At 42.0% G+C, this 22,724-nt stretch overlaps 1 protein-coding gene across 2 annotated transcripts in view; it reads left to right on the top strand.

Annotated features, from left to right (window-relative positions):
- The window catches only part of ZMPSTE24 (zinc metallopeptidase STE24), an 80,627-nt gene that overhangs the window by 18,230 nt on the left and 39,673 nt on the right, over positions 1–22,724 (top strand). For both annotated transcript variants that reach the window (XM_030538893.1, XM_030538894.1), the window contains exons 4-5: positions 11,260–11,376; positions 17,864–18,016. In XM_030538893.1, the coding sequence (XP_030394753.1) occupies positions 11,260–11,376; positions 17,864–18,016 (270 nt within the window). The remainder of the gene's footprint in view (positions 1–11,259; positions 11,377–17,863; positions 18,017–22,724) is intronic.

Genomic DNA, 22,724 nt, shown 5'->3' with positions numbered 1-22,724 from the left:
GTCCTGGGTCCAGTACTATTCAGTATTTCCATTGACTTGGATAATGGAATAGAGAGTATGTTTATAAAATTTGAAGATGACACCAAGCTGTTAAAGGATTATAACACTTTGGAGGACAGGATTAGAATTCGAAATGTTCTTGACAAATTGAAGAATTGGTCTGAAATCTACAAGATGAAAATCAATAAAGACAAGTGCAAAGTACTACACTTTGGAAGAAAAAATCAAATGCACAACTAAAAAATGGGGAATAACTGGCTAGGTGAGAGTACTATTAAAAGGGATCTGGAGGTTATAATGAATCACAAATGGAATATGAGTCAGTAGTGTGATGCAGTTGTGAAAAAGGCTAATATCATTCTGGGGTATGTTGAGTGGTAACAGCTAATTTAGACCCCATCATTTTATATAGATAGTTGGGATTATGTTTTCCAATGTGCATTACTTTGCATTTATCAACACTGAATTTCATCTGCTATTCTGTTGTCCAATCACCTAGTTTTGTGACATCCTTTTGTAGCTCTTAACTGTCTGCTCTGGCACAGAAGCTGGTTTAAATGACAGCTTACATATCAAAGTTAGTAGTTCTGCAATTTCATATTTGAGTGCCTTTAGACGTGTTGGGTGAATGCCATCAGGTGCTAGTGACCTATTACTGTTTAGTTTATCAATTTGTTCCAAAACCTCCTCTAATGGCATCTCAGTCTGGAACAGTTCCTCAGATATGTCACCTAAAAAGACTGGCTCAGGTTTGAGAATCTCCCTCACATCCTCAGCCGTGAAGACAGATGCAAAGAATTCATTTATTTTCTCCACAATGGCCTTACTCTCCTTAAGTGCTCCTTTAGCCTCTCAATTGTCCAGTAGCCCCTCTGGTTGTTTAGCAGGCTTCCTGCTTCTGATGTACTTAAATTTTTTTGCTATTACTTTTTGAGTCTTTGGCTAGCTTTTCTTCAAATTCCTTTTTGGCCTTCCTAATTGTACACCTGTACCCCGATATAACACTATCCTCAGGAGCCAAAAAATCTTACTGCTTTGTAGGTGAAACCGTGTTATATCGAACTTGCTTTGATCCGCTGGAGTGCGCAGCCTCTCTTCCCCCCCCGGCCCCTCGGAGTGCTGCTTTACCACGTTATCCAAATTAATGTTATATAGGGTTGCGTTATATCAGGGTAGAGGTGTATTTTTACACTTAATTTGCCAGAGTTTATATTCCTTTCTATTTTCCTCTCCAGGATTTAACTTCCACTTTTTAAAGGATGTCTTTTTGCCTCTCAAAGCTTCTTTTACTTTGTTGTTTACCCACAGTGGGACTTTTTTTGGTTCTCTTACTGCATTTTTTTAATTTGGGGTATACGTTTAAATCGAACTTCTGTTAAAAAGTTTCCATGCAGCTTGAAGGGATTTCACTTTTGGCGCTGTACCTTTTAATTTCTGTTTAACTAACATCCTCATCTTTAAGAAAGATGTGGAGAAATTTGAGAGAGTCAAGAGGAAAGCAACAAAAATGCTAAAAGGTTTTGAAAAATCTTACCTATGTGGGAGGGTTAAAAAAGCTGGCCTCGAGAAATTGACTACTGGGGTGACCTTATAAGTCTTCAAATATATGAAGGTCTGTTATAAGGGGCACTGTGATCAATTGTTCTCTGAAGGTAGAACAAGAAGTAATCAGCTTAATCTGAAGCAAAGAAGATTTGTTAGATATTTGTGAAACTGTCTAACTGTACAAGTAGTTAAGTTCTGGAATAGGCTTCCAAGAGAGGTTGTGGAATCCTGGTTGTGACAGATAGGGCAAATTTCCTGAAATGTCCTTTTGAGATCTTGAATTAAGTTTGTGTTTTTGAGGTCCATTGTGTTAAATGTATTATTGTGGGCTGGGATTGTATGTAATGTGACAGACATGAGACCTGAGGGTTGAAAGAACTGTATTAGACATTGTGCCAGACAAGCATGGACTTCGTGAATAAAAAGTGTTTAGTGGTTTTCCTGGGAAATGTCTATAGGGAGGTAAATGCAAATTCCCCATCTCCAGTCATGCAAAAATTTAGCCTTTTGAAATTATGCACGAAGGAGTTAACTTTGAGAGTTAAGGATGCGGAAAAGAAGAAAAGGTTTGGTTCGGAGAAAGACTCTGTTTCCGGAACTGTCCTGTCTCAGAAAGATTTGGTTGCGATCCTTTGTGTCGGCCTTATTACAAAGAGAGGAGAATTTACAGGGACAGACTCTTATTGTAAAGCCAGACTCTTGGATCTGCAGGAGTCTGTGGATCCAATTAAAAGAACTGATGAGCGTTCATTAAATAGCACAGCTCTGCATAGTATTACTGTTAAAGCAGCAGTTCATCAGGTAGACCCGACTACAGCTCTGCTGACAGTTATACTAGGTACTGCCTCTCAGGATGTGTCATGTGTTACTACAACCAATCAGGCTGTCTACTTCTCTGCGAGTCATCAAAGAATAGGAAAGAGACGGAGCTCTCCGTTGCTGCCTCCCCCTAAGATTGCTTCTGGAGAAGAACTCCTCACTGCTTTCCTTTTTAAGGAAGTTATGGTCTCCATTTCCATCAGAGCCGTGAATGGATTGGGGCCAGAAGAGAGATGCAGATCACAGATTAGAACCAGAAAAAAATACTATCAACAGTTCAATGCAGCCTCACTGGACCCGCAGACACAGAAATATTTCCAGCCGGAACCATCACTGGGGTGGTTCTTCGAGCAGTGTCCTTAGGGGTGCTCTACTGTAGGTGTATCTGCGCCCCTGTGCCTCTAACCAGGGATTTTAGTTAGCAGTGTCCGTTCAGCTGCACTCTCCCTCCCTCATGGTCTGCCTCAAGGCTATCTGGCACTATGCAAGCAAACCCCACCTCACTTCCTTCTCCACAGGCTGTGGCCTGGAATGGAGTGAGCAGTTGTCTCTTTGTTCTCTGCATCATTAGCATAAATAGTAGTTGTTTTTGGTTCTTTTTTTCTTCTTAATAGTTAGTAAGTGTTTCCATTTACCCTGTTGGGTTTTTAAAAAAAAATGAAAAAGAAAACTTTAGTTTACGTTTCCCTCCCTTTTGGAGGGAACGCCCATCTACCCATCCCCCCCAGGGGCATTAGGAGATGTTCTAACTCAGGGGTGGTCAACCTGGGGCTCGGTAGCCACATGTGGCTCTTCAGAAGTTAATATGCAGCTCCTTGCATAGGAGCTGACTCCAGGGCTGGAGCTACAGGTGCCAACTTTCCACTGCTCAACCCCAGGCCTGCCCCAACTCCACCCCTTGATCCAAGGCCTCTACCCCCTCTCCTGAGCCTGCTGCACCCTTACTCCTCTACCCTCCATCCCAAAGCCTCCTGTACACTATGAAACACCGACATCATATAACACGAGCTATGAGAAGTACAGATCACTGTTGGACAGACCAGTGATTAGTAATATCAGTCATGTATCTGCAGCACCGCAAACATCCACAGACTAAGCAAAAGTGGTACAACGTCAAAGCACTTCAAGACCAAGCCAGCAGCAAGACTTTCCAGTAACACCTGTCTGAAATACTCTAACTTGCCTGACAACATCATTGACATTCAAGAGCATTGGGATCAACATAAAAATACCATTCACAATGCCTTTGCTGAAACCATAGGATATTCCACTCATCGGCACCAAGACTGGTTTGACAAAAACGAAGAAATCCTAGCATTAATTCAACAGAAAAGAAATACATTTTGTAACTGGCAAAATGATTCCTCTAACCAATGAAAACATGAGGCCTATCACCTGTTCTAAGCGGAAGTCCAAAGGAGGCTACATGACATCAAAAACAAGTGGTGGCAAGAGACGGTCTCTGAGATCCAGGGTTTTGTAGACCGGGATGACAAAGAAGCTTCTTTCAAGCAGCAGAAGTTATATATGGTCCAAGCTCTAAAGGCCCAACCCCCTTACATTTGCAGGATGGCTCCACCCTCCTCAAGGATAATGCAGCTATTAAACAACACTGGAAAGAGCACTTTGAGAGCCTACTAAACCTGAATCCATGGTCTCTTAAGACACTATCAGGTTCATTCCACAATGCTCAGCAATGGAACACCTTGCTGATCCCCCATCTTCTGAGGAACTCTGGCATGCCATTACCCAGATAAAAATTCACAAGGCATGAGGCCCAGACAGCATCCCTGTTGAGGTTTTTAAAGCTGGTGGAACAATGCTCCAGCACAAACTTTGCCAACTCCTCGACAAAATCTGGACCTGCAAAGAAATTCCACCTGACTTTAAGAACGCCAGCGTTGTCAAGAAAAGGGACAAATCTTTGTGTGGGAACTACAGAGGTATTGCAGGGAAGATCCTTGCATGGATCCTGCTTCTCTTGCTGAGGAACTCCTCCCCGAATCACAGTGTGTCTTCCGACCATCCCAAGGCACAACTGACATAATCTTCCTGGCATGACATAGTCAGAAGAAGTGCAGAGAGCAACACCAGGAACTGCTCATAGCATTCATCAGCCTAACCAAGGTCTTGGACTCTATCAATCATGAGGCCCTATAAGGTGCTGTGTAGATTTGGCTGTTCACAGAAATTCATTTATATCATCAGACTACTCCATGATGGGATGATTGCCACCATTCTGTGCAGCCTCTCAGAGACTGAACCATTCTTCATTCGCACTGGTGTCAAGCAGCACTGTGATCACTCCAGCACTGTTCTCCATTTACCTTGCCATGATCTCGATTCTCATCCGCAGCCAACTTCCTGACAGAATTGGGATTGAGTATTGTATAGATGGCCAATTCCTCAATCTCCGATGTCTCCAAACAAAATCTAAGATCATGACAATTGGCAGATAACGCATACACAAAGGTCAATCTGCAAAGCATCCTAAATCTGTCTGCAGATGCCTATCACAGCCTGGGTGTCTGTCTCAACATCGGGAAAACCAAGGTACTCTTATCAGCCCTCACCTGCACAAACTACTCTTGGTACTCCACAAAACACCATCAGCAGAGATCCCCCATTTTCCATACCTTGGCAGCCATCTCTCACAAACAGCCAGCATTGGCACAGAAATTGAATGTAGGATCAGCTGTGCCAGCACGTTCTTTGGAAGATTACTCAAACAAGTCTTCAATTATAGGGATCTGAAAACAGGCATCAAAATCTTTGTTTACAAGGCACTTGTCATCCCCACCCTTCTCTATGGGTGAGACTTGGGTAATCTACAGATGACATCTCAAGTGTCTGGAGTGGTTCCAGAAGCGCTGCCTCAGGAAGATTCTCAGGATCAGCTGGGAAGACCAACGCACTAACATCAGTGGTCTCTCTGCAGCCAACATTAGTAGCGTTAGAAGTGCAAGTCATGAACCCTCACCTCTGCTGGGCTGGCCACTGTGTACGTATACCTGACACTCGCCTCCCGAAGCAAGTACTCTTCTCTCAGTTAAGTCAGGGAAGAAGGGCTTGCAAAGGACAGTGGAAGCATCTCAAAGACATACTGAGAGTACAACTTCAAAATGGAGGTGTTACTCCAACAAACTGGAAGGACTTGGCACAGGAGCAGAACACAGTGGCTCCACACCATACACCGACTCCCTTAACAAACACCATCCTTGTATTGAGGGATTGCCGAAGAAGAAGAGTTTCCTGCCACTCCTCTCATCCACACTTTGGTATTTATTTCCAGTATTGATCTCAACTGTACTGCCCCTCTGACCACCAGCTCCTTGGTATGGGCAGGTGTGGTACCAACCTCCAGGGCTCTTCCCACTCTCTCAGTGGCTTTACTGTGACCAATGGCAGGCACATAGATATCATGCCTTCCGTGACTCGAGCTTGGCTTATCAGGAGCCAATGATACACCTCCCTTCGGCTGCTGCATCGAAGGCATTCAAGCCCCCGAACAGTTAGAAGAGGTACAGGAGGCTGAAGTTGAGGAGGAGATTACCCCCCAGACTAGCTTCTTGTCTTCATCACCAGACTAGACTAGTGATGTCCCCTCCTCTGTCATTGGCAGGCGACTTCAAGTTTTTCCAGGAGCTAGTTCAGAGGGTGACAGATGAATTACAACTACCAGTACAAGAGATGAATGAGGCACACCATAAACTTTTGGACATTCTACACCCCTCTGTCTCATTCAGAATGGCCATCCCTATTAATGAGGCCCTCCTAAACCCTGCCAAACTCCCAGCATCAGTCCCACCAACATGCAAGCAGGCCAATAAAAATACTGTGTGCCAGTAAAGGACATGGAATTCCTCTTCTCCCACCTGCCCCCTAATTTGATCATTCACATTCTAGTGTAGTATTCCAAGCCTCACCATGATAAAGGGGAAGCCATCTTCCATGTGCTTGATATAAGGAAAGCCTTGGCCTTTTATTTGAAAATCTGAAACGCTTTCTCTCCATCGTGGACAGGGTTAAGGGCACAACTGTTTCTGCCAAAATACTCTCCAGATGGGTCTTGAACTGTATCAAACTCTGTTACGAGACTCGCAATTTAGCATCCCCATCCATAATGTGCACACATTCTACGAGATCAGTTTCCTCATCTATCGCCTTCTCCAAAGGTATTCCTATATCAGAAATCTGCAGAGCAGCTACCTGGGCATCTTCACATACCTTTGCAGAACATTATGCCATCCCGGGGGACTCTTCTGCAGATGCCAGATTCGGCGCTATGGTACTATCTATCACCACCTCAACTCCAAAGTCCCAGTCTCCAGTGTGGGATACTGCTCCAGGGTCACCTACAGTGCAGCACCCACAGGGACACTACTCGAAGAAGAAGAGGAGGAGGAGGAAGTTACTCACCTTGTGCAGTAACGATGGGTCTTCAAGGTATGTGTCCCTGTGGGTGCTCCATGACCCACCCACCTTCACTCTACTTTGGAGTTCTCATCACACACTATGTTGTAGAGAAGGAACTTGGGAGGGTTTGCCTGTGCAGCATGGGCTAGTTTCTTGGAAAAGCATGGTGGGGTCAGCTGAGCCAACACTGCCACCAGAATTCTCTGGTCAGGAGTGCAGGGACGCCGACACACTCTACAGTGGAGCACCCATAGGGGGACACATCTCGAAGAACCATCATTACTGCACAAGGTGAGAAACTTTCTCTTCCTTAAGGGCATTGGGAATTTCTTCCCGCATGTAAGACCATCTGCTCTGACTTGGGATCTTAACCTAGTTCTCAGGGCTTTGACTAGACCTCCCTTTGAGTCCATGGCTATTTGCTCCCTCTTACACCTGCCCATGAAGACAGCATTTCTAATCCCCCCCCCCCCATTTTTTTTAAAGACAAAGTAATCCTGAGGCTTCATCACAAGTTTCTCCCTAAAGTTGCCTCCACCTTCTATATGAATCAGTAGCACCCTCTCCCTGCTTTTCCCCCAAAAACCACATTGTGACAACAGTGAGACGATTCTGCATATGCTAGATGTTAGAAGAGCACTAGCATTCTCCTTAGACAGAACTAAGGACATTGAGAGCACCTTTTGACTCCTCAGATACTTAAGCAAGATCAGTAGCTTTGGCTGTCTCATAAAAGAGACACACATGGTTAAGATTAGTGGAACTCCCTTGTGACAGAATCATAGACTTTAAGGTCAGAAGGGACTATTGTGATTGTCTAGTCTGACCTCCTGCACAACACGGGCCACAGAATCTCACCCACTCACTCCTGTATCAAACTCCTAACCTATGTCTGAGCTATTGAAGTCCTCAAATCTTGGTTTAAAGACTTGGAGGTGCAGAGAATCCTCCAGCAAGTGACCCATGCCTCACGTTGCGGAGGAAGGTGAAAAACCCTCAGGGCCTCTGCCAGTCTGCCCTGGAGGAAAATTCCTTCCCAACCCCAAATATGGCGATCAGCTAAACCGTGAGCTTGTGGGCAAGACTCACCAGCCAAACACCCAGGAAAGAATTCTTTGTAGTACTTCATATCCCACCCCATCTAAGAACCCATCACAGGCCATTGGGCATATTTACCGCTAATAGTCCAAGATCAATTAATTGCCAAAATTAGGCTATCCCATTATACTATCCCCTCCATGAACTTATCAAGCTTAGTCTTGAAGCCAGATATGTCTTTTTGCCCCCACTGCTCCCCTTGGAAGGCTGTTCCAGAACTTTACTCCTCTGATGGTTAGAAACTTTCATCTAATTTCAAGTCTAAACTTCCTGATAGCCATTTGTTCTTGTGTCTACATTGGTACTGAGTTTAAATAATTCCTCTCTCTCCCTGGTATTTGTCCCTCTTATATATTTATAGAGAGCAATCATAACTCCCCTCAGCCTTCTTTTGGTTAGGCTGAACAAGCCAAGCTCTCCTTTCATAAGACATTCCTTGGATCATCCCAGTAGTCCTTCTCTGTACCTGTTCCAGTTTGAATTCATCCTTCTTAAATATGGGAGACCAGAACTGCACACAGTATTCCAGATGAGGTCTCACCAGTGCCTTGTATAATGGTACTAACACTACCTTATCTCTACTGGAAATACCTCGCCCGATGCATCCCAAGACTGTATTCACTTTTTTCACAGCTATATCACATTGGCAGCTCATAGCGATCCTGTGATCAACCAATACTCAGAGGTCCTTCTCCTTTGTTACTTCCAACTGATATGTTCCCAGCCTCCATTTGAAGAAGAAGATCTGTTTAGTATTCAGACTGATGAGGATGCTGAAGAAGTATAAATATAAGATCTACTACTAGATCTTTAGGTTTCTTTAATACAAGGAAGAGGCCATATTCAATTCCATTAAACAAATATTAAAGAGCATACTCAACTTCTTAGTCTCTTTCAGTTCACAGCGGGTTGGACTAGATGGCCTCCTGAGGTCCGTTCCAACCCTGATATTCTATGATTACAATTATCAGAGAAGGGCATGTGATTTCCAACCTCAACGTTACACCCCAAAACACCAACTACAACAGAGGAAGAAAATCAAACCTCACAATAATAAAAGGAAAGTGTTTTGTCTTTATCTTCTACAGTTCCTCCAAGATATCAGATTTGACATAAGGACATGGAGCTTCAAGTCAGTCTATTTGCACATTTTGTCCATTATTTTGAAACTACTTGTCCTGTTTTTATTACCAATGGGAGTTAATAACATCAGACAGATGGATTTAAAAGTTATTTCATATGTTTTACACAATTCAATTCAATCCCGATCGCGCGCGCGCACACACACACACAACCAACCCACCTGCTTCATATCTGGACAGAGATATCAATTTGTTTAAAAACATGGTTCAGTTTCTACTATAGTTAGGTGCAATAGAGGTAGTTCCACAGGATCAAGGGGGAAGGATTTTACTTGTGTTATTTTTCTAATTCCCCGTTCCCCTCCCAAAAATGGGAGCTTTTGCCCTATTTTGGATTTAAGAAAATTTAAGAATTTAAAAATGTTTGGATTTAAGGAGATACTTCTATAAAGAAATTTAACTTCTGCATTGTTGTCTCTAACTTCTGTAATATTGTCTCTTCCCCTCCAGGACTGGTTGCAGGTCTGGACTTAAAAGATACACATACTTCCACATTTTTATAAGACAGTGTAATTGGAAGAATCTGCATTTTGTTATTAGAGAGGACTGTTTTCAGTACAAGGTCCTTCCTTTCAGTTGTCCCTTGTACCCAGGATGTTTACAAAATGCCTCTTGTTGCAGCATACCTAAGAAGGCAGAGCATGTATATTAAGTAGAACACTAGAGTTATGAACTGACCAGTCAACCACACACCTCATTTGGAACTGAAAGTACACAATCAGGCAGCAGCAAACACACACACACACAAAAGCAAGTATTGTACAGTATTGTGTTTAAATGTAAACTACTAAAAAAAGAGAGGGAAACATTTTTTGAAAAAAAGGCAAAGTAAGGAAATTTTCTATGCTTGTTTCATTTAAATTAAGATGGTTAAAAGCAGCATTTTTCTTCTGCATAGTAAAGTTTCAAAGCTATATTAAGGGAGGGATAGCTCAGTGGTCTGAGTATTGGCCTGCTAAACCCAGGGTTGTGAGTTCAATCCTTGAGGGGGCCACCTAGGGATCTGAGGCAAAAATCTATTGTCTAGAACGTGATATTTATCTAGTAGTAATTCATATAACGGGGGGACAGGACCCTCTTGCAGATCATGTGGACAGGTCCTCAGGTCAGATGCACGAATGGTCTTTGAAGGATGAAGTGGTGAATCACCTCTTCAGTTTATGAAGGAACCCAATAATAGTCCTGTCTGCATCCAGCAACAACAGAAAATGCCAGAGATATTGTTCCAGGGCACGCAAAGAAAAGGAATCTGTATTGGATGCTTTTCTAATACACTGGGGTCAGGGTCTAGTGTATGCTTTTCCTCCATTTCTCCTTATTTGGAGAATAAGATAAAACTGGACAAAACCAGGGTGATTTTAATAGCACCAGCGTGGCCCAGACAACAGTGGTATCTGGATTTGACGCATCTGTCAAAAGGATTAGTGGAACCTCTACCAGGGAAACTGGTCTTATCATAACAAACAAGAAAGGTCTGTCATTTGGACCTTAGGTACCTTCACTTGACTGCATGGGGAATAGACCTTTAGATGAACTAGAAGAGAGCCTTTCATTAGAAGTACAGAATTTACTGTTATACCCTGGAAATGAACCCAAATTAAAGTTCTATAGTCTTAAATGGAAAAGGATTTTGTTGTGGATTGCCATGTATAATGCAGCTCTTTATATGGCACTCATTCCAAATCAAGACTCAGGAGGGTATCCTGTTATCAGAAATTTGTATATATAAATTCCCTCTGTATCCTGGGCTCTAATTAGGGTATCCTATGTCAGTTACGTTGTTGGACTTAACATATTCGCTCTTTGCCCTTTATATTTCTTATCTTATCTTCAAATACTAATAAATGTGTGTTTATAGATTCATAGGTATTAAGGCCAGAAAGGACCATTATTATCATCTAGTCCAAGCTGCTGATTAGCATAAGCCAAAGAATTTTACCCAGTAAATCCTTCATTAAGCTTAAATGTTGTGGGTAAGCTACATTATGTTTTTGGAAAGATGTCCAAACTTTATTCAGTCACATGGAGTCTTAACCTGCTACATCTCCAGACAAGTTGTTCAATTGGTTAATGACCCAAGCATTAAAAATTTGCACTTTATCTCTAGCCTCAATTTATCTAGCTTTATCTTTCAGCCGGTTCCTGTTATACTGTTTATATCAATTGCTTTATTGGCAATAAGATGTCTAAATTATGTTGTAAGAAGTTTATAAGTAGGAACTCTTTTTCTTGTGTATAGATCGCTCAGTCATTGGTGTTCCTGCTGCTTGCTACACTCTTCAGTGCGGTAACTGGCCTACCATGGAGTCTATATAATACCTTTGTCATAGAGGAGAGACATGGCTTCAATCAGCAGGTACTGTGAAATATACCTGTACGGAAATAGCTTTCCAAATTAAAGTTAGTTTATGGAAAATGCCAGGTGGACAAATATCTGTTAATACCTCCTGTTTGCCAGTAGTATTTCTTTTACCACATACAATGTGACATTAATGTTTCTGTGGGAACCTAAATTTCTGAATGTTTTGACCATAATTCACAGATCTGACAGCTTCTGCTTTCCCATATATCGTCAGATCATTTTCTGTTCCAGACCACAAATTCTTAGTACTTAGTTCTTTCTGCAGCTACCTTCACACAAACATCACACCAGCAGCTACGAATGGGTCAGTCGTGTCTTACGTCAAGTTGTTCAGGGAAGATGGTGGCAGCTGTTGCAGCAAAGAGAAGAAGAAATATATACCCTAGTTGTGGAGCCAAGAATCTCTCCTGCTTTATCACTTCCACTGTCAGGTCTTGTCTCTGCCTCGTACAACCTGGTTCTCCCTACCAGTTCTGTGTTGAAGAGGTCTAATGAGTGTTCCTTTGCCAGGCGGCTGCTTACCCCTCCTGAGAAGCACATCTGACACCCAAGTCAAGGCACTTCATGTAGTTGATTGAGTGGGGTTGAGAGCACCATCTCTGGTTTACCTTCTTAATCTGCCTCATGAATTCTGCCTTCTGCTAAACCAGAAGAGTCACCTCTTCATTCTCACCTCCTGCAAACTACTCACGTGTCTTGTAACAGCAGCTTCAGTTTCCTTAAACTGCCCCTTTCCCATCACCTGCATTGGTCCCCCTTCTACACTGGCAGGACCTTTCTCTTCAAAGAGTTTCCCCTTCTCAATTTCTGCCTTAGCTCTTGCTCAGCTAGGGATACCTCTTCAGGGTAAATCAGGCCTGGTTCCTTCCTTCCTCCATCGCCCTAGTTCTTTCCAGTTCCTCTGAAGAAAGGGTTTGCTTCTGTGAGAGGGAAACATTCCTATCCAGATCATAATAGGCAGTTTATTTCTGTGGACTTTGAAGCCTTGGCTGTAGCTGTCTGCACAGCACTATATCTGTCCCGGAAAGGACTGTAGGGCCCAGAGCCCACCAGAAAGTTCCAGTTTAACACAGGCTGAAAGTTGGGAAATCAGTCAGGGAAGCCCTTTCTCATATTATAGACAATTTATCTGCTTCACCTGCAAGAGCACAGTATCAGATGCCCTGGGATTTTCTCATTTCTGTCTGCAGTTTCCCAGGAACCAGGAGAACTGAGTCAAAGCTAGACCTAAAGTAACTGAACTAGTTGTTTGTCACTTCTAGACATTTCCAAGTAGAGCCAGGGTAGCAGTTACTTCACCCTTACTGCAGTAGAACCAGGAGACTGTTTTGCCTCCATCAACTTACAGGTGACTCACAAACGAAAAATAACTGAGGCTTTTTTACTATGATGTATAAAGAAGGCCTGAAAAATTTCCTCCTATCTCCTCTCTGTTCCCCCGCACTCCGCTCCCCAAAATCATCTTCTTTTCACACATTAGAATTACATGTCTAGCCTAGCAATTTTTTCCTGAAATTCCCTGTGGACCATGGAGACAGTATGAACATGGCATCACAGATACTACAGATTAACTGAGAAGGGAGATGACATATGTTCAAAATACTTAACTTCGTTTTATTTCACTTCTTTCACACACATTTAAATGCCTGAGAAACATCTGAGGGAAGAGTGTTGTGGGTTCAGAACCAAACCACTTTCAGCCTTTCATTCATCTTCATAAAGAAGCAAAAAGAGGACAGACCCATTTTTCCCCTTTTCAGGACAGTATGTTCTCATGAAGCAGAGGTTGCCTGATGTTTGCTCTGGACCATGACTATTTCAATTTATTATCTTGCCCTACCATCTGCTCTGCATGTATTCTCCAAAATGGTTGTCATAGCAACAGTATTTTGCTCACAGAAGATGCATATTGTGCCAACGGCTGCTGATAGTTTCTAGATACTCCATCCTTCTTGGCAGGCAGACATCAAGTGTAAAGATCAGCCCAGTCATGGACTTTATAATCAACTCTGAGAAAAGTAATTTCCTTCTTAGCCATCCTTAGGCAATCTGTGGGCTTGTGGAAACCTCATGCATCTAAACAAAAATGTACCTCTCCACAACTTTTACTGGTCAGTCATTTCCAAAGCCAGTGAGCAATGCTTATCTTTGGGTTGACTTACAGCACCTGGCCAAGGAGGCAAAGAAGTGTATGGATTTTTTTCGAACTCCAGTCCATGCAATTTGCCCTAATAGTCATCCAACTGGACAATATATAGTGGATTACTTATTTAGGCAAAGCAGAACTTGGAGCAAGGCACTGGTTTGTAGAAGCAGTTTTTATAATGTTTGCAAAACATTATCTTACCTCCCTCAGACCAGCTCATCTTGTAAGGTTCTTACATTTCGAATGCCTTCCTGTCAAAGGAAAGGCTTCTGAACACATGGCCATTCTGCTGAAAATGGGGCTATCCAGGTCTGGATCTGCTTTCCACAGCCAAGAACGCCTACCCAGTTTATGCTGATTTTTGTTGCGAGTGCAGAGACATTTGAACAATGGATGCCTTTTTAATCCCTTGGAATGGAGAGGGAAGAAGAGATTTATAAATTTTCTTTACCCCTTTTTACTGAATTTGGAGGAATCTGAAAGTTGTAGAGGAAAGATAATCATTCTTGATTCCCTTTAGGTATTGGTTCTATGAATTGCTGATGCTGTTAGCCGAGGATCTGCTTGCCTTCCCCTAGTTCCATATCTACTGTCTCAAGGCCCAGTAGTTCACAAAGGCGTAGAGAATCTTCACCTCAAACCCTGTTTTGAGAATGTTTCCTTGAAATATTTTGGTTTCTTTGGTCAGGCAACTGATGTTCTCCTTAAATTCTGCAGGCAGTCCGCTCCAAATTCTATTATAATGTCTGGAATTTTTCTGCTTAGTATTTTTTTAAGAGATTCAGAACTCCCGTAGGCCTTGGATTTGTTTTCTCCAGATGTCTTGGAAAGTGGTCTAATCCTACATCACCTCAAGTGGCTAACTTCTTTTCTTGAAACTGTTATTCAGCTGGTTAATTGGCTCTTATCCTCTGCTCACTAGGGTCCAGGGAATGGAAAAGCTAGAGCGTAGACCTTACTTTCCTTCACTCTTCACCCATCTCATTCTTTGTTCTCAATCAGTGAGGCATTTGCCATCTGCTTGCTGTCTACAAAAGTTTTTGTAGTAGCCATCATCTTGTGGTGCTATGTCAGGAACGTTGGTTCTTTCCTAGTGTTTTGTAATAAGGTGCCCTTTTGTCATAGAAACCTAAAACGTTACTGTCTTAGAACTCAAGACTTTACATTCTCCACATTTTTGTCCTCTGCCACAACCCCCAAAAAGGGACAAAAGGCATCCAGAACAGTTTGAGCAAACTTGACTTGGATTTATATTGATGATCTGTGTTGTAAGTTGCAAATCAAAGCTCAACTTCCTGGGCCAAAGAAGAGCCTGACTATGCAGCAGATTTGTCAGGCATCTACCTGGAGAGCCAGTCACACTTTTATATACCATTAATCTGTGCATGTAGTCCTTGGGTCCAGCATTCAGGTGGTGAGCATCAATCTAATGGGGAGAGGACTTCTCACAGAATCTTCATGTCCATGGAGAGTTTGCTGGTCCTCAGTGGTCATTTGGCACTCCCTGGATATTCCTGAAGACTGAAGCCACAAAGCCCTGTCTGCCATAGTGAAAGCAGACATTGAACATTCCATTGTATCAGATGCATCTAGAACAACTTTTGCATAGGTGTTCAGGCCACTAGCTGCCCCTCACATACTATAGATCTTCTCTCTTCTCTTTTATTCCACAGTAAGCTTTCTATGAACTACAACACCTTGTCCCAGATAGAGCAGCACCTGCCAAGAAGTTGATGACGGATGCCACACACTCAGATGGGGAGCTCATCTGGACCACCTTAGACTCTTCTGTGCCTCTTGTCTCTCCTTTTCTCCCCCTGGAAATTCTCTCCACATTAATGTCCTTGAGCTTAGAGCCATACATCTAGAATGTGTGGCATTTCAACCCTTGCTTCAGGGATCCACAATCCAAGTGATGATGGACAATACAACAGCAATGGTGGGGAGGAGCATGATCAGCTTGGCTCTGTCAAGAAGTCATTAGGCTGGTGCATTGGTCTTCATATCTAACCTGTGGCTTTGCATCCTCCAAGCTTACAAAATGCCCCATTGGATCAGCTAAGATAGCTAGATCAGACAACCACAAGCTATCTGTGAAACTCAGTTGTGCGGAGTATCTTTTGCAGGTAGGTCTATTTTGGGGCCTCCCTATTTGCCACAGTCCAGAACAAGAAATGCTGGATGTTCTGCTTCAGAGATGTTTGATCCCAGGGTCCCTGTCATATGCCTTCCTCATCTCATGAACACCAGAGTTCATGTATGCCTAACCATCGATCCCATTAATACCACAGGTCCTGAGGAAACTTGGACAGGATTCAGTCTCAGTGATTATGGTAGTTCCAGCTTGACTTAGACAGTTCTGGTACTCTCATCTGATAAATCTGTCAGTACAGCTGTAGATCACTCCTGTTCTACCCGGTGTGATTTCACAAAAATGGAGGTTGTATCTTACACCCAAATCTAACATCATTATATCTGGCAGCCTGGATGCTGGCTAGCTAACAGACATCGAATGAAGCTATTCTATGTAAGTCCAGAACATGTTGATGTGTAGTAGTAAAATCTCTAATGAACATCCCCGTCTCCCTTGGAAGTCCTGGAACAGCCATGGAACAGTTGGTTTGTGTTATTCTGATCTGTCTGCTTGCCCTAAAACATTCAGGGCAATCCATAAAGGGTATAGTTAGCAGCATTATGGGCACATCATCCACCTGTTCAGGGCCATAGCATAGTTTCCTACCCTGCAGTTGTTAGATTCCTCAAGAAGCTCATTTATGTGCTTCCCCCAGTCCGGGAGCCCCCTCCTTTCTAGGACCTCAGCATAGTATTACTGGTTTGATGTGTCCCTCTTCTGATACCCTCAGAGCCTGCTCTTTATGCCACTTGTCTATGAAGACTACATAATATAAACAGAGAGAGTAGAGGAAATTCATGTTTGGTCCACCTTAATTAGTCTTTGTGGAACACCATGTAACTCTTAGCCTCATCTGAAATTCTTTCTTTAAAAAATCTTAAATTTTCATTTTGATCAGCTGATTCATCTTCCAGTTTTCTTTCCACAGCTCTGTTAAAACTAGAGGGAAGCCAAACAGCACATCATTGTTTGAAAGAGGCCTGCTGCACCGACTTAGAAAAAACAAGTGTCACAGATCCACAGGGTTCATGCTATGCCCAAGATTTTAAACAGTGTCTTGGAGAAATCCCTTCAGTAATAGACTCCCAAGGGGTTTCCTTCAGAATAGGCCATGCAGCCTCACCCACTCAGAGGCTGAACTTTTGGTCTCAAGCACTCCTATTTCACACTGTGAGCTTTGCCAGCAAATCCAGCTGTGATAGACTCCTAATCAGAGGCTTGTGCACCTCAGCAAATACTTGCGGTGACATCAAGCAGTCTTTTCAAAATAGAATAGGATTTATTAGTTAACTGGAATACAACATTGGAAGTCCTTAGTTTACACAGAGAAATAAAATGTGTGTCCATCTGGCCAAGCCAGAGCAAACCATTAGCCAAGGTGTAATGGGTTCCATTATTGCTTTTGACTCTGACCCTTTTGTGAGTCCCACATGAGAGCAGCCAGCCTTTTTGAGAAACCACTCTTAATCCCATGCCAGTCACCTCTCTGTCCTTTGTTTCTGAGCTGGTCTCTTCTAATCTTCCCTGCTGAGTGGTGGTGGGGAAAAAACACCTTTCTCTTGGTGATTGTGAGTGTTTTGGTCATTGGGGTTTTCCATTTTCTCATGCACTGATATGGGTCACTTTCGGCAGGTTCCATCCGATTCCTTAAGGACCTGTTCATTGTGGCCCAGACAGGAAAGCGACGCAAACACCTCATATCTGCTGTGCTGCCCTGAGAGCAGATTTCAACACCCCACCTCCCCGGATAGCAATGGAAAGTACAGAGGGAAGCTGAGGCACACATAGGCTTCATAAAAATATTACGAAAAGTTCCCTTTTGTTTGAGCTCCCTCTACTTTTTTTATCTTTGAGTGGGGGGCGGGGGTGCAAGGACATCTGTGGTTCAAGTGCAGCTCCATTGGATACTGCTGATCAAGAGAATCCTATATGGTATTCATGGGATGCATATGCACCAGAGTGGAATCCATGTAGAGAATACATCTTGAAGAACCATAGTTCCTGAAAGGCAAGTAACTGTTCTTTCAAAATTTAATTGTTGCCTGTGCTGTGTTGCTCCATGGCACACACCAGTATTGCTGTATTCCTCTCACTTATAACCTAGAATAATTTTTGAACATTAGGTGAAAGACCAGTTCATTAACCCACAATACCACTTAGCTATCTACAATATGTATATCACTAATGTTCTTTCTTTACAGACACTGGGATTTTTTTTTAAGGATGCCGTCAAGAAGTTTATCGTGACTCAGTGTATTCTGTTGCCTGTGACCTCTCTTCTGCTTTACATTATTAAAATAGGGGGAGACTACTTCTTCATTTATGCCTGGCTGTTCACATTAGTTGTTTCCTTGGTGAGTATGGAGGTACTTTTTTATCCATTTTGAATGTCCAGTTGTTCTCGGAGTACAGTGCACAGTTTTTTAAATAATATATCTCTTAAAATTGGAAGAAATTTAAGCTGGAAACCCTATCAGTCTTTACAATCTTATTACTATCATTAGTCCAGCAGCAGCAGCTCCTGTTTGTTATTCTTCTGAATGTTCATAAAAGCTTATTAATGTGACATTTAAATGAAAAATACATTTAATCTAATATTGAAGTGTCTTCTGTCAAGAAGCAATAACAGTTTGACCACGTGGATTTCTGTCAGCAGTATCTAACATCCTTTTTCAAACATCCAGCCACTGGTCTTCAGTTACGTAGCACTTAGGGTATGTCTACACTTAAAATACTTCAGTGATCCGAGGGATTCTCCCTTCGCTGTAGTGAATCCAGAATCCACCTTTCCACTTTTGGAGACCTAGCAGTAGCTAGGTTGATGGAAGAACTGGACCTGGTATTCCATGATGATCTCATGAATATTGACAGAAGTAGTATCAAGTAGAAGTAGGGAAGGTATTATTTCCCTGCTTCTGTTTCCAATTGTTAGGGTTCGTTTTTCATTAATGAAATGTTAGATAACTCAGTCGGTTTATTAAATAGAAAAATCAGCACAGAGAGGGTCGTACGTTATCAGTCTCTGGGAAGTGGTCTCACAGCAATCACAGCTCACATCATCGGTGTCTGCTCCAAAGTGTGAGTTAATCTGACATATTTTTGTCCATTTGTTTACAGCAAGTAGAAGATTAGTATGCCTTACATCCTTTTCCTTATCTAGCTTCATATCTATTTTTCAGCGTACAAAGACATCTATACCAACCAGACACCATAACTTTCCAGATGTTTGTGAACTGTAGAGTACAAGTAGCAGCAGACCATAGTGATACAAACAATTTTACACTAACGATACTTACCAGCTGTTCTTATATAACAGTCCTTTACAGAACACATCTTATTCCTGATAAGTTCAGCGCACAGAAAGAACAAAGGTTATATGCAGTTCACCATAAGCTTAGCATAAGTGCAAAAGCATGCTAGGAGTTTGGTTCATAGCTATACAGCTTTGCATAAATACAAAATGTACAAAGCCTTCTAGAAAAATATATTGGCTAACATAAGGATTGCATTAACTGTCTTAGTCAATGCATCATACTGGGAGTTCATGTTCAGTTGGTTTCCACCATGACTGTACTGTTCAGAGATGATGCTTTCCAAGATACAGGTCTTGATATTATAAGTGTGACCTATGTGTGCTCTTTGCTCCTAGATGTATGACATTTGGCTTCATTAAACCCCTTTTTAAGATGAGACCAGCTTACCAGGTGATTTTGATCGCTCTGTGGAACTGATGTGTCCTTATCATTGTTTGCCTCTCCACCAATTTTTGTCACTTGCAGGCTTTACCAGCAATAACTTTATTTTATTCCAAATCCAGGGTGGTTTGATTTAAATCAAAGGTATTTAAAATAATTGACTTTAATCATGTTTTGCATTTGTACTTTTTAGTTCCTTTTTCCTTAAAAAAGGTTGGTAACCATTAAAACAGGTTTATTTGCAACTAAATGTAGCCTTTGAACTAAATTTGCACTAAATTTGGTGCCTTTTACTAACCAGGAGGATATGTTATATCTATACACATTTATTTAATCCATTATATATTTTAACTCCTTACACTTATTCAAATTCTTAATTTATTAATTTTAGAAAATGGTGAATGACACATTTCTTATTTAATAAACATTTGTGATTTGTGTCAACATTTATTTGGATGGAAATTCAATTTCAAGTGCACAAAAACAGCATTTTAACTTTATTAAATAAAACTACCTTTAAATGTGCTGGAAACATAAGAGAGTTTATCAAAACACGTTTTGCCTTTAAAACGGATTAACTAAGCAAAGGAAGTATGATCTGTAATTGAACTGATTATTTCTGGTCAGTGTGGGTGTGATCTGTGAAGGTACTTAGCTGCCTAAACCAGAGATTTAGACACCTAAATTACATTTGTGATCCACAGAATTTTTGCTGAACCCTGTAGCTGCCTAAACTCGCTCACTAAGCACACCCAGTGGATCAGGTCCCAATTCAATCCTGCTGGTAATGTGGCTGTCACCCACTTATAACCTTCCGCCCAGTGGTTAGAGTACTCACCTGGGTTGTGGGAGTCATAGGCTTATTTCCCACCCCAGGCAGAGGGGGGAGAAGATTTGAACCAGGGTCTCCCACACCTCTATGAGGGCAGGGGACTGGACTCGAGGACCTCTCGAGGTCCCTTCCAGTCCTAGAGTCTGAGTCTATGAGTCTAGAGAGCGCTCTAGCAGTTGAGCTATGGGATATTCTGGCGTGGGCTCCTTCACTTTCCTGCTGAAGCTGTTTCACTGTAAGTAAATAATCCAAGAGTGATTGAAGCAGGGGGACTGTACATAGGGTCTCCTCCCTTCCAGGTGGGTGTCCTAACCGTTGGACTATATAGTCATATTCTCTGTCTCTCATCCAGTTGTCCCTGCTCCAATCACTCTTTCATTATTAACCCACCACACACCATGCCTCCCCATCTTGTGTGGAGTCCTGAAAGAAATGCCTTGGGCACCTAAGCTGTCTGACTCTGGGGTGGGTTCCTGTTCGTGGATTGCGAAGCAGAATTAGATGTTTTCCTGCAGCCTGGATTTACGTGCCTGTCTTTGTGAGAGGGGCAGGGTTTAGCACATCCTCCTCTCCTTGGCGTCTCCTATTGGCGAGCTTAGGCAGCTTCTCTCCTAGCATACTGACTTTTGTGGATTGCTTTCTTAAGAAACTACCTCTCCCCATTCATTGTATAGGGAGCCTAGGCATCTAACTTAGCTTTGTGGTTCCTGTGATTTTCTAGGCTCATAAAAGTTAGGCACTGTGACACTCAGCATTCCAGTGCCGAAGTCCCTTCATGGATCTCACACCATGTCCTTCAAGATCTTAGAATAGTACCTCTCACCCTCTGATATCTAGTTTTTGTTCATAAATTGGAAAAGGAAAACAAGCTTTCCTGCTTTTTTCAACTCCCAGTTGGTTTCTTAACTTCTGAATGAGCTAGTCATTGAACTGAACTAGTGGAATAAATTGAAATGAAGAAAATAGTCTCTCTGTACCCGGAGAAGAGTCTATGTCTGTCAAAAGCTGGTCTGGCATTTCAGCAAACTCTGGTTCCAGATGTGTTGCCACTGACTTCCACCAGTTCAGTAGTTTTACTTTCCAGCTTGGCAGCAAATAAGTATTACTTAGTATTTTTTGTATAGAAAGACATGGTGGATGAGGTAATATCAATGTATTTGTATCAGATCTTAGGTTTACGGAAGAAGGAAAGGCAGTTCAAAAGTGGCAAAGAAAAAATATTGTGTACCGCAGGAGTTCTCAAACTGAGGGTCGGGACCCCTCAGGGGGTCACGAGGTTATTAAATGGGGGGTCGTGAGCTGCAGCCTCCACCCTAAACCCTATTTGTAGCCAGCATTTATAACAGTGTTAAGTATATAAAAAAGTGTTTTTTAATTTATAAGGGGAGTCTCACTCAGAGGCTTGCTATGTGAAAGGGATCACCAGTACAAAAGTTTGAGATCTACTGGTGTACTGCATGTATCTCCAAAACAATTATAGCATTCCTCCTTGTGCTAAGTAACTAAAGAATAAAGTTCTAATATAGCAATCCTTTGGGCCCATTTCTTAATTGCGTCCAAGCTATGAAGCACAACAAAGCCTGCAACTAAAATAATAATGTTCTTGTAGTTTTCATTGGTATGGAGAGCTATTTAAAGGTATTGGAATCCAGAATAATAGTTCATGCAGTCATGCAGAGTGGGCTATGTGTCTGCCCATAGTTTGATGAAGAGTGAAAGTCCTAGAAAATTAGGAGAATAAATTTGAAAGATGGTTGAATATGGGCAAGTTGGTCCCCCTTGATGAGGATTTAGTCTCCTAAGTCACTTAGTGTGAAATTTTGAAAACAGCCAAAGATCATAACTTCTTCTGCAGGAGAAACCTCTGAATTTGCCATGTCCTTTATAAAAAATAATTAGATGCTACAGATACAAGAAACTCCAGAAATGCAAATAGGGAACTGGAATGTTTAGATTCTAAATATTCCAGATAATTCAGATCTTGTACTCCAGGTCCCAATGATTTTCAGTAGGACTTAGGTCCCTAAGTCACTTTGTTTTCCCAAATTTAACCCTTGGCTTCAATAGTTGTATGACTCAAACCAACCATGTTGGCTCCGCACACTAAATGCTCTCCTGTCTGGAGTAGAAAGGAGTCATTGGAACACAGCTATGGACTGGCTGTGGAAACATGGACATCTATGAAAAAATTGCATGGTGAGTGCAGGAAAGGGGTACCACAAGAGTCAGCAGCAGTGCTGGTTGAAAGATCATAAAATACATATGGTACATAATCTGCAATAACCTAAATTTAGGTGAATAAATTTAATAATATAATTTAGATATTAGCATCCAAATATTTGGGTACATCACTCATGAAACCTATCAATTTAACCTATCATTTAAATCAGCTTTTGTACCAAATGACTGGAGGATAGCTAATGTGATGCCAATTTTTAAAAAGAGCTCCAGTACCGGGCAAACTGGTTGAATCTATAATAAAGAGCAAAATTGTCAGATACATAGATGAAGATAATTTGTTGGGGAAAAGTCAAC

The sequence above is a fragment of the Gopherus evgoodei genome, chromosome 20 (assembly GCF_007399415.2).
Source record: "Gopherus evgoodei ecotype Sinaloan lineage chromosome 20, rGopEvg1_v1.p, whole genome shotgun sequence".
In the NCBI taxonomy this organism is placed as follows: Eukaryota; Metazoa; Chordata; order Testudines; family Testudinidae; genus Gopherus; species Gopherus evgoodei.
Note: the sequence above shows the minus strand (reverse complement) of the source record. Positions and strands in the feature narration are given on the sequence as shown.